The sequence below is a fragment of the Equus quagga genome, chromosome 5 (genome assembly GCF_021613505.1).
Source record: "Equus quagga isolate Etosha38 chromosome 5, UCLA_HA_Equagga_1.0, whole genome shotgun sequence".
Lineage (NCBI taxonomy): Eukaryota > Metazoa > Chordata > Mammalia > Perissodactyla > Equidae > Equus > Equus quagga.
In genome coordinates this window covers 119,570,266-119,589,805 of record NC_060271.1, presented here as the reverse complement: position 1 = coordinate 119,589,805, position 19,540 = coordinate 119,570,266, and the positions used below count along the sequence as shown (strand labels likewise).

General features: G+C 36.3%; 1 protein-coding gene across 5 annotated transcripts in view; it reads right to left on the bottom strand.

The window, feature by feature from the left end:
• ITSN2 (intersectin 2) overlaps window positions 1–19,540 on the bottom strand; it is a 134,522-nt gene that overhangs the window by 46,100 nt on the left and 68,882 nt on the right. For all 5 annotated transcript variants that reach the window (XR_006888743.1, XM_046662496.1, XM_046662495.1 and 2 more), the window contains exons 18-22: window positions 14,302–14,438; window positions 12,123–12,259; window positions 10,692–10,789; window positions 2,694–2,869; window positions 2,234–2,378 (exon numbers count right to left, since the gene is read on the bottom strand). Coding sequence is in view for 4 of the 5 variants with exons in the window: in XM_046662496.1 (XP_046518452.1) it covers window positions 2,234–2,378; window positions 2,694–2,869; window positions 10,692–10,789; window positions 12,123–12,259; window positions 14,302–14,438 (693 nt within the window). In the remaining variant the exon portion in view is untranslated. The remainder of the gene's footprint in view (window positions 1–2,233; window positions 2,379–2,693; window positions 2,870–10,691; window positions 10,790–12,122; window positions 12,260–14,301; window positions 14,439–19,540) is intronic.

Here is a 19,540-nt window from a genome sequence, read left to right as displayed (position 1 = left end):
ATTATCAATGGTAACTTATGATAACCTTAATCTACTGAGTGACTTAAAATTACACGTGACAGACAATCATCTGAGTAGCCTTATGTGAAGTTAAAGATGTAACACCTACCATTCAAGGAAACATCTTGGCACAAAGTATCAGAGGGATGGAAGGTAAACAGCGGGTACTTAAGACATGTATTCATAAATCCATCAAGCATATATCACGGAACAAATAAAAAGGGAAAGAGTTACTGTAAACCTGTTCCCACCTCAGTTTCTACTGTCTCCTCACTGCAGGGGACTCGGTTTACTCTGCTAAGAATGGAGATGAGGTTGTGCTTGGCTTCCTCCACTTTCCCGCTTTCTGTCTCTTAGTTTCTTCGTATTCTTGCTCATTCTTCTTTCTCTCCTCTCTTAGAGGAAGGAGTGGTTTTGTTTTGCTGACAGGGCTAACCTCTTTACCTATGCTCTAAGTCTTCTACCACGCCCTCCCATTTTCTAAAAATACTTCGCAACATTGTGAAGTCCTTCTCTTGAATCACCAATCTCTCCACTTGTCTACTTACTTCTAAATTCCTTAAAGAAAGAATAGTCTGAAACCTGCTTTCCAATTTCACCCCTCAATCCAGTCTAATTTAGGTTCTGCACCCATGATAGTACTGAACCTCTTCTTAACAAGGTCACTGATAACCTCAAAGCCAAAAGCTTCTTCCAAACCCTTACTTTCCCTGATCTCTGAACAGTGCTGACATCACTAAAACCCTCGTAGTCCCTGAAGCTCACTCTCTGGTGACTGATGACTCCTCTGTGGTCCAGCCCCTTTCCATTTCTGTTCCACTTGATTTCCCTTGATAATCTCATTTATGCCTATGACATCTCAAATCTATATTTTCAGTCTAACTTTACCTCCTGAGCTCCAGACTTGTAAATCAAACTGCCTACGGGGCCTTCCCACCAGGTTGTCCCTCACACAGATACCTAAGTGCATGTCTGAAACATAATCATTTTTAGAACCCAACAAACCCTCTCTTCCTGCACTGCCAACCCAAGACAATGGTATCACCATCCTTTCAGTTACTCAAGCTAAAAGCTTTCAAGAGTCATCTTTAACTCCAACTTGTTCCTCACACTCCACATCCAATGGCCTGCCAATTTTATGTCTATTCCTAATACTCTTTTAAATTCACCTCCTCTTCTATATATTTTCATTACTGCAGCACTGGGTCACAACATCACCCCTCGTTACTTAGCTATTTATTACCCTCCCTTACTTGGTCTCCTACCTTTGCTTCCTTCCACCAATCTGGCCTCCATACTACTGCCACAGTTATCTCTCTCTTAAATCTTCGGTGTCTTTCCACTGCCAAATGGGTTAGCATGGTATTAAACGCTTCGCAAATAAATCTCTTCCTCTCTATCTTCACTTCTTAACCTTATCTCCAAGAATCCTATACTCTAGCCATACTATAAACAATTTTTGTTTCTTGCAAACTCCTTGTGTTAACATGCCTCAGTGACTTTCCCCAAATTGTTCTTTCACAGGAATACCTTTCCTTCTCTGTTTGGTGAAATCTTGCTTGTCTTCAAAGGTCCTACTCAAATAACTAGGCCTTTGTGAAGCCTGCTCCAATTCCCACAGATTGAATGAGATATTCTCTCCTCTGTATACTCCTTAAGATTTTGTAGAATATCTTTATTACAACACTTCTCATACTTTATAGTTATTTATTTATATGTTTGTCTCCAATAGATTATGACTTCTTAATTGTAGGGATATTGAGTGAAGGTGAAATCTGTAGGACTTTATTCTGATGAAGTATGTGATTTCTTTTTAATAATGTTAATGTAACAATGTGTACATCTAAATCAGATGCTAAGTAAATATAACACAGTTCCTAGACAAATGACTTACTTAAGAAAAACAAAAACAAAAAACCCTTAAGCCCAAATCTTTCCTTATAATAACTACAAATTAAGCATAATACAATTGGATTTGTAAAAATGATATTTTGAGCTTAGAAATCTTAGCTCCCAGCAAGCTGACACTGTGAGAATAAACTGTTGTTGAGAAAGCTTTAAGCAATAATTTCTTCAACTTCACATCAGATGTGAATGATAAGAACAGAAACCAAATGCTACAAACTCTCGTTAAATGAGTGAATGACGCCTTTGTACAAAACTCTTCATTCTATTTTATATGAATCAGGAGCACAGTCAAACAATAAAGCACACAAAAATTAAGGACACATACCTGTCCATGAATAGGTGATACAGATCCAGGGGACACAGTGCGAGTAAAAGCTGATTTTTTCTGCCATGATGTATTAACAGTTAGATTTGAAAAAGATACATTTTGATAATCAGTCACTGATGCTGGTTGATTTGAAGACAGTGATCTGTAAATATAACAGTTTGATATAAGTACACTTAATTGTTTAGAATCTAATGAAGTACCACCACTTTATCAACTTGTACATAATATACATCGTGTTTAAACACAACTTGTGGGAAAAAAAGAATTCATGGACAAACTACTGACCTATGTTTTCACTTACTAAACTTCAGTATTAAATTTAGAACACATTTTAAAGGGCTCTTGGAGAGTCCAGTACAGATTGTAATATGATTAAGTAGCAAATTGACACAAGTACATACTAGGTATTTAGATGTTTTCAGAGCTATATAAACACCATTGTTAGCTAAAAACATACTCAGTAGTAGTTGAGGTAGCAGATAAAGATACTGTAGGAGGAAGTAAGGCCTTCTTAGGAGACACAGTTTTTTCATTTGATGACATTTTCTCTACATAGTTGCATGGAAACCAGCCAAAACTTCCTTGAAAACTGCCATAAAGCCAACCAGGTTCTCCTACGGTTTTTTCATCAACCTATGGAAACGAAAAGAAAGGTTAACTGTGCTTAGAAAGTCACACATTTACAACGGAGAGAGATGCAGATTATTGTATAGTAACTTCATTATCAGAATTAAGCCTAACTAAAATAGCTAAGGCACTTTCTACAAAGTAATAGGTTGCTATCTCTGATGATTGACAAGGTGTCTTTTAAAATTTAATTTTAAATTTTATCCAAAAGAACACATGAAAATAGTTTACAAAGACACATAGCATTATACAGGCTTATGATGGAAGACCCCATGGCTCCTAAGGCCCTGATTTCTACTCCTAAATATAATTTTCCATTCTTAGTTATTTCTTCTCTATATTTTTCCTTTTTTTTTTTGAGGAAGAATAGCCCTGAGCTAACTGCTGCCAATCCTCCTCTTTTTGCTGAGGAAGACTGGCCCTGAGCTAACATCCGTGCCCATCTTCCTCTACTTTATATGTGGGATGCCTACCACAGCATGGCGTGCCAAGTGGTGCCATGTCTGCACCCGGGATCTGAACTGGTGAACCCCGGGCCACCGAAGCAGAATGTGCACACTTAACCACTGCGCCACAGGGCCAGCCCCTCTATATTTCTAAATAATGTATTTATACTGCTATTTCTTGAATTTTTCAATTCTAGACATTATCTATTGGTTTTTGGTTATGGAAAATAAATATTTAACTTTCTTTTATTGCATCCTCTTATTCTACCAAAATTCCTATATCATAATTTTTGGTTAAATTATATTCAATGTTTATATTATTATGACTATGTAAATATTTCACACCTGAGTCATGCAGTGTTCTGCCAATTACATTTCTTTTCTTGTATACTTTTATTTTTCTATAGTTAATCATTACTTTGTTTTGGTTTTTTTACTCCGTTTTCTCTGTTCCTAATCAGTCTTCTTGAATTCTAAGACAACTATATAATCTTCTCTGAATACTATTTTCCAACTGGAAAACACATAGGTGACTTTTGGCTTCATTTCTTCTCTCAGACATTTCCCTCCTACAGTCTGATATCCTCTGTCCTCACAGCGCCTCTTCCTCTGCTTCTTGGTCCTTGTCCCTTAAACACTGATGACACTTCAAGTTTCATCATTGGCTTTCTTACCTCACACTATATACTTCCTGAACAGGCCCACTCGCTCCTACAGTTTGATCAGTCTCTATACAAAAATGAATCCAATAGCTATATTCTCAGAACCGACTTCTTTCCAAAGGGACAAGATTGTACTTTCAGCTACTTGAAAAATATCTTCAACTGAACGTGCCATGGGAACTTCCAACTCAAGTCTAAGATTGAACTTGTTTTTTTCTCCTGGTCTATTCCTTCTAAATTCCTTATATTTCTGTTATTCTTATCATCAAAGACTTAGTCATTCTAAATAGAAAAATCTTTGGCTCTTACCTGTCTTATACTTTCATAGCCAAACTTTTGATTTTGCCACTAAAAAGCTCTTCTGAATTTTTTTTCAACTCCACCCTCCCAACCAATCTACTTCAGGCTTTTTTCGTTTCACACCTAGACTACTATAATCTTTATTCACCCTTCAAGATTCTGTTAACTGCCTCCAACCTAGGCCAGAGCTATCTCATATACACTGTTATAATTAGCATTATTATACCGAGTTGTTATTTACATCTATCTCTTCCATTTGTCTGTGAGCCCTTTGACACTCATTAACCAGCATAATATATGTTTGCTTAATCCATTGAATAAATGAATATGCCAACTTTGTCTCTGTTCTCCATTCCATTTTCTATACTTTTCAGACGATCTTTCTAAAACATGGATTTGACACAGATTTCATGTAAACTTTATATGGTAAGTGACTCCATATCCATTAAGACTTTTTAAAAGTTTTAAAATGTATAATTAACATAAATTTTATGTTTAAGGTGCTAAATTTGATGTTTTGACATACACACCTGTGAAAAATCACCACAGTCAAGTTAATGAACACATCCATCACCTCCAAGAGTCTCCTTTTGCTTCACTGAAAAGTCCTCCCTCCCATTCCTCCATACGACCCTCTCCCATCTCCAGGAAAATACTGATATGCTTTCTGTCATTACAGATTAGTTTGCATTTTCTAGAACTTTACATAAATAAAATCTACAATATGTATCTTTTTTCTTGGTCTGGCTTCTTTCATTCAGTCTAATTATTTTGAGATCATCCATGTTGTAGTGAGTTTGAATAGTCCATTCCTTTTTATTTCTAAGTATTATTACATTGTATGGATGTACCACAATTTGTTTATCCATTTACCGATTGATGGACATTTGAGTTGTTTTCAGTTTTGGGCTATTAAAAATAAAGCTGCTGGGGCCGGCCCAGTGGCACAGCGGTTAAGTGTGCACGTTCTGCTTCTCAGTGGCCCGGGGTTCACTTGTTTGGATCCCGGGTGTGGACATGGCACCGCTTGGCAGGAGCCATGCTGTGGTAGGCGTCCCACATATAAGGCGGAGGAAGATGGGCATGGATGTTGGCTTGGGGCCAGCCTTCCTCAGCAAAAAAAAAAAGAGACAGAGAGGAGGATTGGCAGTAGTTAGCTCAGGGCTAATCTTCCTCAAAAATAAATAAATAAATAAATAAAGCTGCTATGAACATTTGCTTTGTATGGACATATGCTGTCGATCCTCTCAAGTAAATACTTAGGAGTGGAATGGCTGATGGTAGGTGTGTGTTTAACTTTTTTATATATTTTTTTATATATATTTTTAACAACAGTTTTATCAAGATATAATTCACCACACAATTCTCCCATTTAAAGCATACAACTCAATGGATTTTTGTATATTCAGTTACGCAACCATTACCACAATCAATTACAGAACATTCTCCCTCAAAAAGAAACCCTGTACTCTTTGTATTTAAGAATCCAAGAAATCCTTGAGCAGCCCAAACTCAAAGATTTTCTCCAATGTTTTCTTCCAGAAGTTCTACAGTTTTAGGCTTACATTTGATCTATTTTTAGTTAATTTTTATATATGTTGCAAGGAATATATTGAAATTCGTTTTTGTTCATATGGCTATCCAATTGTTCTAACATCATTTACTGAAAAGAGTATCCTTTCTCCACTGAGTTACCTTTGTACCTTTGTCAAAAAATCAATATATGTGTGTGGGGGTGTGTGTGGGGGTGTGTACTTATTAATCTGTTCCATTGATCTATTTTCCTATCTGGATACTAATACAACACCATCTTGATTACTGTAACTTTTATAAGCCTTAAATTCAGGTAGCGTAAACTCCAACTTTGTTCTTCTTTTTTCCAAAGTTGTTTTGGTTTTAAATCAGCCTGTCAATTTCTACAAAAAAGCTTACTGGGATTTTGACTGCAATTGCCCTGAATCTATAAAACAATTTGAGGAGATCTTCTTACCAATATTGAGTCTTTCAATCCATGAACATAGTATATCTTTCCATTTATTTAGGCTTTCAATTTTTCTCAACAATACTTTGTAATTTTCTATAAGCAGGTCTTGCACATCTTCTGTCAGTTTTATCTCTAAGCATTTCATACTTTTGATGCTACTGTAAATGTTATTTTTTATTTCAACTTCTGAATATTCATTGCTTGTATACAGAAATACAACTGATTTTTGTATATTGATCTTGTATCCTGCAACCTTGCTAAACTCATTTATCAGTTCTGGTAGCTTTTTCATAGATTCTATGGGATTTTCTACATAGACAATCATGTCTCCTGCAAATAAAATCCTACTTCTCCCTTTCCAATCTTGATGTCTCTTACTTTGTGGTAAGTCAATCCAGATCCATTACCATTTTTATCCTAGGAGATCCTGTCTCTCTAATTTAAAGCTCTTCAGAATTCAAACTCCTTAGTGCAGAATTCAAGGCCTCTGAAATTATGGTTTCTTTGCCAAGTTCCAACTTTATCTTCCTAGCTCCATCTCCTAACATTTGTCCCATATTCTAGGCAAACAGTTATGTGACATCCTTTAAGCATACTCACGTCTCAGTGTTTTTGTTCAAGCTATTCTTCCTGCCCAGAATGTTATGTGGTTTAGGGGAAAGAACACAAATTTAGAAGTTAAAAGAGCTATGTTTCAGTTTTAGCCATCGTTGGTTATCCTCTGTAAGATAATAAATATTATCACAAGTCTCAGTTTGCTCATCTATAAATTTGGGGGGAAATACCTGTCCTAACTTCCACCAGGTTATTTTGAAGACAAAATTGAGAATATTTATAAAAGTGCTTAGTACACTGTAAAGCACTAAACAAACATAAAGCATAATCCTTTGAGGCCTTCCTCCATCCTATCACTGGGGAAAATGTTCCCAATTCTATTTGGTTGTGTTATTGCTTAACCCTCTAAGTTCCCATAGTACTTTGTTTCTCTAAATTGTTAATCTAAACTTACGTTATATTTCATATAGTTATACATATTTCTGTTTTCTTTCTAGATTTTGGTTTCCTTATTCATTTTTATATATCCCAGCAGGCACATGGTTAGAAACTCAACAAACGTTAACTTAAATGGACTAGTCTAAATTAGATAAACAATACACTCAAATCTTAATTAATAACAAATGGATTTATTATCATGGCAACTTCATTTGTGTTTATGGTAAATTATTCTAATTTTAATGTTATAAGTCTGGCTATCTATTATATCATGAATGAGATAATTAGAAAATATCTCAACCAGAGCTGCCGTGGTTAAACTATGCACCTAGATAGTATCATAGCTATGTAACTACCATAAAATGGTGTTCCGAAATAGAACAGAAGGAACCACTGATGCAATCTTATCCTGTAGATCTAGTTTAAGACTAATTTAAATTACCTGAGCCAGAGCAATAAAAATGAAGACAAGAACACAATAAACCCTGAGGAATTATGCAACCTAAAGCAGAATGTCCAGCAATATACCTGATTCAAAAGTTTGGTCTCGAGTCAAGGTCACTGAAAGGTATGAGCACTGGCATTCAAACACTAACTTCCTGCTTTTCCTACAAACTTTTAAAAGCATAATTACTTTAATAGTTTTTCCTAATATTTTCAACCTTATCAACAAGAAAAAGCCCATTCATTTAGTCTTTAGAGTTAAGCCAAGTTTGCTTTGTAAGGGACCAATTTTAATCAATATCATATCTGTCATTTATAGTTCTAATTAATGTTTAGTTGTCAATTTACATAGAGAGTTAAACTAAAAATTTTACATAGATTCTCACAGACCTAGGGAAACTATTACTTCAAATGGCATTAAGGGCTAAGAAGGCTAGAAAAACAGGTTGTCATGGAAAACGTTTCCAGGGCTCAGTGGAATTTCTAATCTTTTTCACTCTCCTCTGTCACTCTCATCCATTAAGTTGATTAGACCTTGCCTCCTATCTTAGCAAGAATACAGAAGCCCTTGGATCTAACCTCACCTTCTACCTCAGCAAAATTTGTTTATAATCCCATCCATCCTTTCCTACAGCTCTCTAATCACAAAGGAAAAGGTATCTAGTCCTTCCACTACTCTTTCTTCCTGTGCTCTAGATCCCAAGCCCTCCAGCCTTATCAAGAATCTTCCTCATCTCCATCCATGGGTCAGAATGGGGAGGTCTGACAGGGAGGTATGTGGTACCTTCCTAAGTGCTCCATGTACTGTATGTTGACCTGAATGTAGTTTCACAAATATAAATATGTGTGTGTGTACAAATTATTTGAGCTGTACATTTATAGTTATATACTTTACTAAATGTAAATTATACTTTAATTAGAAAAAACAATCTCCCTCTATTAGTGATTTACTCTTTCCAGAATCATTAACCCTTTCCCTCTCTGTGATCTTTTCTATCATTATTTAAGCTTGCTCAAGCAAAAACAAAACTCACTACCCTCAATCCACATTCCTCATTATTTATCATCTTCTCTCCTTTCCCCCTTTAAAATGCTAAGCTCCATCAAAGAGTATTATATATTTACCGTCTCCTCCTCCTCCCTTCAATTTGTTCCTCAACTCACTGAAATCTGGCTTCTTCCCCCACCACTCCACCCAACTAATACTGTTCTCCTCAAGGTTAACAACTGTGCTCTTACTAATCTAACATATTTTTTTTAATCCTTGTTTTATTTCACATACAGACCACTCTTCTCAACGTTCCCTGACACTAAACTTCCCTGGTTTTTTCCTACATCTAGACATTCCTTTTAAGGCTCCCTTTCCTCTAATAATCTTGTCAGTGTCCATGTTTCTCAGGAATTACATCCTCAACCATTTTCTCTCTTACTTTACTACTCCTCTGGATGAGCTCCAACTACACTCATGTCTTCAAGTACCATCATAACAGACTAATGACATCCAAATTGGCGTCCTCACCCTAGATCTCTGCCTGAGATTTCTCTAAATATCTCTGGATATCCAATTGCTGCCTGGAAGTCTGAAACTCATCCAAAACTGAACTCATTGTAATTCCCACTTAAATCTCCTCCTTCTAATCTTACTCTCTTAGTAAATGACACTAGCATCAACCAAGTTGTCCAGTGAGGTCTCTGGTAGTAACTCATGACTCTTTATATCAATGATTCAGCAGAGAACACAGCACTCAAGAGACTCAAGCTAACTTTATGTTCCTGTTGTCACTGCCACCACACTGACTCTTTGACCATAGGAGAGCTCTGTTCTAAAGCTAGTAGCAGTCCACACCCTTCCTTTCTCTACCTCTTTAATTGTCTGTCTTTCTCATAAGACTATAAGCTTGTTCCGGGCAGAGACTGTGTCTTGTTCACAACATCCCTAGCTTAACACAGTCAGCCCTCAACAAATATTTTTTAAAAGAATAAATAAAAGATATAGCCAAAAATAAAAGTAGGCTCTTGGCCAAACATGCCCAGAGATGGGCTGCCTCTCTTCTTCTTGGACATTACCTCATCATCACCAACAAAAAGAGGAGGAATGGTGGGGACAGCAGACTGGACTCACGCTGCCTGGAAAGCCAACCTCTCCCTCAGCTCAGGAGCAGCTATGCACTGTCAGTGGTGGCAATGGCAACAGAGGAGATGTGTGGCTGGGGATTATCTTGGGCTTTTAAACAGATGATTCTGGTAAACTCTCTCCCAAGTATCACTAAATGTTTGCTACCTAACTGATAAAATACACCAAATTGGTGAAAGTACAGGGAAAAAAGAAAACAGACACTGGCTACATACTCCAGGTAATATGACCTTAATTTTCTAAGATGAAAACTGAAGCAGAGACTAAAATCCAAGTTTGTGTGCTTCTAAAGCTTGTGTTCTTTCCATTGTATGACAGTAGTGTTATCAAATGCTATTCCTTTTATCTTCTCTTATTTGTCCATTTTACATGTTTTGTGATTATACAATAAAGATCTTCTGTTCCAAGGAACAATGCTTGCATCTAGTGAGGGCTGCAGAATCTAACTCCTTCAACTCTTTTAACAGTTGCCAGAAAATAGCCAGCTCCCTCCAATTTCATTGGTAATTTATTAAAATAACAAAATCAGAATCACCTATTAGGACATGAAGCAGTATGGCATAGTGGAAAGAATACTGGATTTGGAAACCAAAAGACATGCAGTTACACCCCACTCTGGCACTGTGCTGCTGGCAGTTACAATATGTGTGAGTCTAAGCTTCCTGACCTAGAATGCAGCAGCAATAATAACCGTCCTATGCAGCTCTGCATGCGTCACACGGGCCAAATGAGGCAATGTTTAAGATAGATTTTTAAAATGGTAAATCACTATATAAAATTATAGTCAATATTACTATTATTATAGAAAGTAATATATTACATTGCATTCAGCTTATTAGTGAGAAAAAAAGACTTTGTTTCCTACCTGTATTATATCTCCAGAATTAAAACTCATCTCATCATGGTTCCTCGCTTCAAAGCGGTATAATGCTCTATAATTCACCAAAGCACTAGCTGGCTCACCTAAAGAGAAGATAATCGTCATTATTTGCTACTTTCATGTACATACATCTTTGCTATGACTCAATAAAGAGTTCTTAAAATCAAAAAGAGAAAATTGAGCATCAAACATTATAATGAAAATCCATTTGATACAAGCTTGTTAAGAACTAAATATCTTTTTTTGTTTTTTAAGATTGGCACCTGAGCTAACATCTGTTGCCAATCTTTTTTTCTTACACCCCAAAGCCCCCCAGCACATAGTTGTATATTCTAGTTGTAGGTCCTTCTGGTTGTGTTATGTGGGATGCCACCTCAGTATGGCTTGATGAGCGGTGCTAGGTCCACGCCCAGGATCCAAGCCGGCGAAACCCTGGGTCACCAAAGCGGAGCATGCGAACTGAACCACTCAGCCATGGGGCCGGCCCCAGGATCTAAACATCTTAAAAATCATAAAAGCAAACAAGGATGTTCATCTTAAGCAAAGTAGGAGGCAATAAAACAAAGAGATGACTTGCAGGGTGTGCTATGCACACGGATCTAAGGGAAGGGGTGGGAGTGGTGGCAGGCTGAGCTGTGCAAAGTGGAAGGAGACTAAACAGCCAGAGGCTTGGTTTGATCTGTGGTGGTCAGAACACAACAGGGAAGAAAAGCACAAAAAGGGAGCTCACAAATGAGAAGATTAGCAAGGGAACAGAGCTGACTGAAGAAAGATCTATAGATTTATGAGTATGGTTCTAAAGGACAAACAGTAGAAGAATTCACAAATACACTAGCCTTGACAAAATTAAAAATATTTTACTTTGTTCATTTGTAGAATAAATGCTTCAGCTTATAAAATTTTCAACACATTGTATCATTAATAAAGATTCAAAGGTTTATGCATCTAAGAGACATAATAATATTTAAAGTATTTTAGGAATAGACTCTGAGGTGTATCAAAAAACAAAGTACATCTTCTGAGAAGATTTCAATTTGCAAAGACTTAAAATTTTACTGTTGTTTCATGAAAATAAACAGTTTATTACACACTGGTTGAATAAAATATTTTAAACTATTCACTTCAATTATGAAAACCATGTTAAGGTCTGTTCATAGTTAATGATGACTACCTTCATTTCTCCATGTTGTGTTTAGATTTCTAGATTTTAGATTACCCTCAGTCTGTTTCAATAAGCCCACACACCTCTCAAGCAAGTTTAATTTAGAAAAAGGTTTTTTCTGACTCTAAGATCAGCATCTGTTTCAATTTTCTTTTTTTTTTTTTGCAGCTCACCAGAATCTTTATTTTTCTCTTGCCTCTTTTGTTGCTCTGTCTCAGAAAAATCAAATCTATTCTTTTTATCCTTATCCTTACATTGTTTCTCCTCAGCCTTCCGCTCCTCTTCTTGAACTTTTTCTTGTGTTTTTTCTTCCTGGAGTCGCTTTTGTTTTTCTTCTTCCTCCTTTCTAAGACTTTCTCTCCATAAGTTTTCTTTTCCTTGCTTTGCTTTCCTTTACATGAAAGAAAAAAATTTGCATTATGTCCTAATTTTTACACAAAATAAAAATATAATAGAAGATTTTGTTTCTGACAAACTGAGGAAATATTATATATTTCTCATATATTTATATATAATCTTATATAATTATATATTCATTGCATAGCACAGAGATATTAGTAGCAGGTGTGGAGAAACAGTGGGGATCAGGGATGAAGGGGAAAACCAATTAATCCAATTAATCGAGAGGAACCTTGGACAAACAGATGACCTGGGGAGTATGACAGACAATTTCTCACACTTTCAAATTCCTCCCTGCCAGTCAACCTCCCAAACTCAAGAAAAAAGGAGGAAAAAACTGAAATGCAACTATTCAGAAAACAAATCTAAAAACTCTATCTAAATTTCCTTCCCTTCTCTCCAGATTCTTCACAAGGACTGCCTTCTGGCTCTTACTCCCACTATCCTAGCTAACCCCTGTTTGCAGTATTCAGTCATTGTTGTGGAAATAGGAAATGCTTCTGGATGAATATAAAATTAAATTTTGGTAAAGTTACTTAAGTATGAGTTAACGGACAAGAAACTGGTCCAGAGCCAGTAAATGCCTCAGAAGCTGGACAGAGGGCAAAGAGGCCACATCTACAACGTGAAAACCTGATTATTACCAATAGCCTGGGACAAGAAGAGAACATACCTGGGCAAATGGCCAAGAAATCAAGATGCAACACTAGGATCCAGCTCTGGACTGATCCTACATGTGTTTCTGTTCTGATCTCTTCCCTCTACTACAGTAGGATAACGTGTGAGGATGATGAATGAAATGAAAATGTATATTACTAATATGGTCTGTTGGCCTGAAAAGACTTGTGAGCAGTGATGAGGAAATATCAAAATACTTGCATGTGTCAATAGAAACTTCTGACACAGGGACTATGTAGCCACCACACAGATCCCTTGAGCAATGTTAAGTGGCACAAGTTAGGTGGCAAATAAAACCCTTCTTAATTTGAACTTCACTGTCTCTACTGCTATATTATTCTGGTATTTCTTGTTAGGGGCCACAAAAGTAGGGGTCTTGGAGTAAAGAGTATTATAGCTACTTGTTTAGCTGTCTGAATCTCCTACTAGAATTGTGAGGAATCTAGGAGCAAGGAGTAACCCAGAGTCTACCTGCATCACAGCCAACAGTGGCCACTCAATAAAAATAAATTGAAAGTGGCCACTGTGAAGGCATTAAGAAAAGAGGCCTGCTGTATGGGGTAATGTGTCTTTCTTGCCTCCCCAGTAACTATTAGCTCTTTCATGGACATTGCTCATCTATACTTCTCCAAGGCAAAGGAGTGTTGGCTTGTCGATACTTGTTAACTAATTATACTAATTTCTGACACTAGAGAACTTGAGAGAAACATACTGGAAATAGGATCTTACTGACAGAAAAAAATTATGCAGTCTCTAAATCAACGGTTCTATGCTTCAGACACCACAACTGTCTTCTCCTTGCTATAAATGGAAGCAATTGATATATCTCAGAGGTACGAAGAGAACTGCATCAACATGGCATTCTACACTCAGTCTTACCACACCATAAAATTAAGTATTTGGTCTTTATGATCTTTCAGGAAACAGTAAAAGATTTACAATGTAGAGATGGAAATAAAGAGTGCTTACTACATCCAAGACATTATAGTTGGCTCTTTAGCTACAGTATTTTACTTAATTCTCAGTTACCTATGAGGTATGCATTAATATTCCTATTATTCAGATGGAGAAACTGAGGTTCACAAAGGCAAAGTGACTTAACCAAGGTCACCCAGACAGTAAGTGGTAGACCAAGAATTCTAATCCAAGTCTGACTCCGAAGTCCATATTTTTCACTAATGGAACATAAAAGTGGTTAATGTAAGCTCAGTCCCTAATAGAATAGATTTTCTAAAATTTAGAATCTAATTAGCATCCTAAGATATTTCCCTTAAATTTCCATAGTCATAGTAAAGCTATGGGCAACAAAGTTAGAATTCTAATAGCAATATGGTGTAACAAACTTAGTTATATTACCTTACAGCCTCATCTTCTAGTTTCTTTTTCTGTATTAGCTCTGATCTCTTTCTTTCAATTTCCTTCAACTTGTCACGTTTGATCTTATAAAGTTGTTCAAGGGCTAACTGCTGTGTGTTGTAGCTTTCTCTCAGTTCCTAAGGAGAAAATGAAAATAAGTCAGTATGCCATTGATTTACATATTTTTGTCTTATGTAATAATGTGGCATTTGCATTAAAGACAAAAATCTTAAAGCAAGTTAAACTAAAGTAAAAAGATTAACAGTTTTAAAAAAATCTAGATGATTAAAAAACCCTTAAATACAGTTTTTAAGCCATGTAGCCAGTGAGGACAAATAAATCTTAAAATTATCTAATTTTGTATTTATTCATTTCTAAGGAACACAGAATCTTTCACAAGCCAATTCTTAGATTTGGTACTTCACTTCCAATAAAAAAGTAATCCATCAAAAAATATGCGGAAACAATTTGCTTGTTATAACACCTGAAGAGGAATTTTGTTGAGTCATATTTTTGAGATAGTTTAATCAATTTACGTATAACTTTTATCTAATAAAAGCTTGAACTAAACATAGAAGCAATTATCAAATAATTTAGTTAAAAACTAAAAGTGGAAAAGATAATGTCTACATAAAACCGTGACTAGAATAAGCCAAAATAATGAAAGGTATTCCAAACAGGAATTGAAAATGAACAACTGTTTATTGAGCATCTAGTTCTGTGAGGAGCGCTACAAAGATTCATGGGATCCAATTCAAGGCTGCCTGACTCTCAAACCTACAATCTTTGCCTTCAAAGAGTTCACAATCTCAAAGTAGAGAAAAGTCTGCAAATGTGGGATATAGATAAATGCCTCAGCAGAAGCTTGTGATCATCTGTTCAGCATTGTCTTCCCCTCTTCTTCTAACAGCACCCTTCCTCCTTTTGGAAAACTGATGTGCTCCCTGGCCCTTTGATGAGCCTGTCAAATTCCAACTGTGATCATTTAATCTTGGCCTAACCAATCACAACACCTCACTTCCCTGGCCAGACTGATTGGTCCAAAGGACACGCACACGATCCAAGCTGGGCCAGAATCCTTTCCTGGGGTTCAGACATATTGCAAGAGAGGAGAAAGAAGTCTTTTCTTCTCTAAGCTCATTAAACTGGGATAAGGTAAACTTGGAGCTGCCTCACTACCAAATGAGGCCATCAGGGGTAGGAATGAAGTCAACACAGGAAGGAGAGAAGCAAAGATGAGAGACAGAGGTAGAGAGAGAGAACTACTGGGGACCCAAATCTCCAATTTCCTTCCTGTGTTTAGAACTGCCCCTTCCATTGATTCAGTTAGCAGTCCTAGTACTCTTCCAATAACTCTCTTTAGCTTGACTACTCTGAACTGAGTTTCTTGCACTTGGAATCTGCAGAATCCTGAACAAGACAGTAGAAAAAGGCTGGGGTAAAGAAGAGAAAAAAACCCTAAAGTGATCAAAAGAAGGTGGGAATTTAGACAGTATTTGGATAGAATGTTTTGGGGCATCTATTCATACACAATAACAAAACTACAAACCAAAAAAACCCAAAATAACTCAAGCTCTATTTCTTTTCAGAAATAAAATATTTTATAGCTGAACCCTTTTAACTTGATTAAAGCAGTAGATGTGATCTGAGTACAGTGTGGTATCCAGAAACTATGTCTAAAATGTCTGAGATCAATACTTGCAGCTTAAGTCAATAATAATATAAATACTGCACTCATAGCAAAATTTCCACAGATCTCAGCTTCTACAGTTCTCTTTGTTCCACCTTTCTCTAAATTCTATTGAAAAGCAGAATATAGTGGTTACAAACTGTGATGAAGCAGTGTGCTTTAGTGATAAGCACTCTGGGAGCATGGGTCTGGAATAAGAGCACCAAGGTCTGAATCAGGTTGTCAGTGACTGAGTAACCTTAGGAAAGTTACTTTACAGTGTCCTCATCTGTAGAATGGGATTAATTATAGTGCATGCCTCACAGCATTGTTGTGAGGATTGAATGGGTTAATACAAGTAAACTGCTTACAACAGTGTGGGGCACAAGGTAAGGTCTCAAAATAAATATTAGCTGTTCTTACTGGCTGAAGTCATAAAATGAGGAGAATTATAAGTTTCAAAGGAAAAAGGGGCCACATTAATGTCTGATCCTAACGCAGCTGCAACGTTAGCTCTTCAACTTGTCCTTTTAAAATACTGCTCCGAGTCTTCCTTTATTAGCTCTATTCATCCAGTGTCTGAGTTAATGAGCTTCCTTGTGCTCCCCAGGGCATCCTGTAACTTCCTCTAGCATAGTCAGCATCTTCTAACTGTATGATTGCCTGCTTCCCTGGAGCAAGCTTCTTGACAGCACAGACTGTCTTTCATCAAGGTATCCCCACCCAAGAGAGAGCCTGTTACAGCGTATATATTTAATTAGTATTTATTGGATGAATGAAAATGCATTAACAATAGTCTATCCATTTTAATAAGATTTGAAGAGCACCACAAGGCTCGCTCAAAACATTTTCTCTGCCTGATTACAGTGATTGCAGAAATTCTTATCATTAGACTCCTCTGGGTTAAGCCACTGCTTCCAGGAGGTCCTGGTTAAATATATCAGTTAACTGAGAACAAGTAAACTAATCAGCAGTTATGAACAGAACTGTCCTTAGTCTGAACAGAACAGATCATCTTTTTCAGGTTAAGGAAGTTCTCTTCTATTCCTAATATGCTAATAAGTTTTTCATTTCTTAATCATGAATGAATGTCAAATTTTATTAAACACCTTTTCTGCATTTAATGAGATGAGCATACTATTTTTCTCCTTTAATCGGCAAATTACAGTAAACTTTTATATGTCAAATCATCTGCATTGCTAACATAAATACAACTTGGTCATAATGGATTATTCTTTTTATAAATTTCTGCATTCAATTTTTTAACACTGTTTAGAATTTTTGCTTCTATGTTAAATTGGCCTATAATTATCCTTTCTCATACTGTTCTTAACTGATTTTGACATGCTTATGATAATTTCACATGGTAAGTTGGGAATATTCCCTCGTTTTTTTTATATTTTGAAACAGCTACGTAAGACTGGAATTACTTGTTCCTTCAGTAAAAACTCTTAAGTCTGGATTCTCTTTTAGGGAAGATCTACAGATTTAAAATATTTCATGACTAAAGAGCTACCTAGATATTTATGTTTTCTTAAGTCAGTTTTGGCAAATTGTAATTTGTTCATTTCATCTACGTTTTTACATTTACGTGCAAAAATTTGTCATAATATTCTCTTTTAATGTTTGCACACATTTAGTTATATCTCCTTTTCACTCCTAATTTTCTTTATTTTTACTTTCTTTTTAAAGTCAGCCACGCCAAAGGATTGTTAATTTTATTAATATTTAAAATAGCTGAATTTTGGCTTTCTTGATTCTCTGTATTAAACGTCTGTCTTCTATTTCATTAATTTCCTTCTACTTTTTTTGCTTTATTACACTAGTCTTTTTCTAGCTCCTTAAGTTGAATACTTGGCTTGTAAATTTTCATCTTTTTTCTCCTAATAGATCCGTTAAAGGTCAAATCCTGACTATCTGGGTTGAATTTCTGCTCTCACTTTCTAGCTGTGGGACCTTGGGCAACGTCTCTGTGTCTTAATTTACTCCTATGTGAAATGTGAATAGTAACAGTACCTACATCATAGGGTTAAGGTAAGGATTAAATAAGTTAATATAAATAAAACACTTAGAACAGTGCCAGTCACAGAGAAAGCCTTTAATAAATCCTAGCTATTATATAGTCAAAAATATTGTAATAACTTTGTATGATAACTAGTCTTCTCAGGGTGATCATTTTGCAACGTAAATAATGTCAAATCACTATGTTGAACACCTGAAACTAATACAATGTTGTATGTCAACTATACTTCAAATAAATAAATACATACATAAATAAATCTTAGCTATTATTAGTATATCTTGATTTATGAACTGGAATATAGCTATTGGCTCCTGATATGGAGGATGAGGAACCTGCTCATTCATACTATTCCCCTATCATCTCTTCATTTCCCAATGTTGATATTTACCTCTGGTTAGTCTACTTATTACCTTTATAACTTAAAAATATATTTAATCTACTATTTCATTTTTCACAAACAGTTGACACTTTGCAACTCAATTTCTCTCCAACTTTTTATTTTGAAAATCTCCAAAATTACAGAAAATTTGACTCAGTTGCAGACACTGACGCTTTCATCCTTCAATACTTGATCATTATTCTACATAACTAAAATGCCAATGCCAGTACCAAACTAAAGAAATTTAACATTGAGATAAGAATATTACTTAATATAGAGCTCTCATTCAAAAATTTCCCCAATAGTGTAAATACTGTCCTTAATGATAGCTTTATTTTGGATCTGTGTTTCAATCAAGGGTCATACACTATATTTCAGTGTCACAGCTCCTTAGTCTCCTTTCATCTAGAAGATGTCTTCCATCTTTTATTAGAGTCACTTTCACGTGTGTGTGTGTGTGTGTGTGTGTGCGTGTGAGGAAGATTGTTGCTGAGCTAACATCTGTGCCAATGTTCCTCTATTTTATGTGGGATGCCACCACAGTGTGGCTTGACAAGTGATGCTAGGTCCATGCCCGGGATCCAAACCTACAAACCCCAGGCAGCCAAAGCAGAGCACATGAACTTAACCACTATGCCACTGGGCTGGCCCCGAGATTCACTTTTTTTTTTGGAGTAAGATTAGTCCTGAGCTAACTACTGCCAATCCTCCTCTTTTTGCTGAGGAAGACTGGCCCTGAGCTAACATCCATGCCCATCTTCCTCTACTTTATACATGGGACGCCTACCACAGCACGGCTTTTTGCCAAATGGTGCCAAGTCCGCACCCAGGACCCAAACTGGCAAACCCCGGGCAGCCGAGAAGCGGAATGTGCGAACTTAACCACTGCGCCACCAGGCCAGCCCCAAGATTCACATTTTTAAAGTGTGGGTTAGTCAGTTGTTTTATAGACTAGATCATAATTTGAGTTTGCCTAATTATTTCCTTACACTTAGACTCAGATGAAATATTTTTGGCAAAAGAAGTATAGAAGTGATGTTGTGTCTTTCTCAGAACATCACATCAGGAGACACAAAATGTTGGTTTGTGCCATTTTGATAATGTCAAATTTGACCACTTGGTTAAGGATGGTTTACTTAGTTTTTGGCCTGAATGTACTTCAACATAG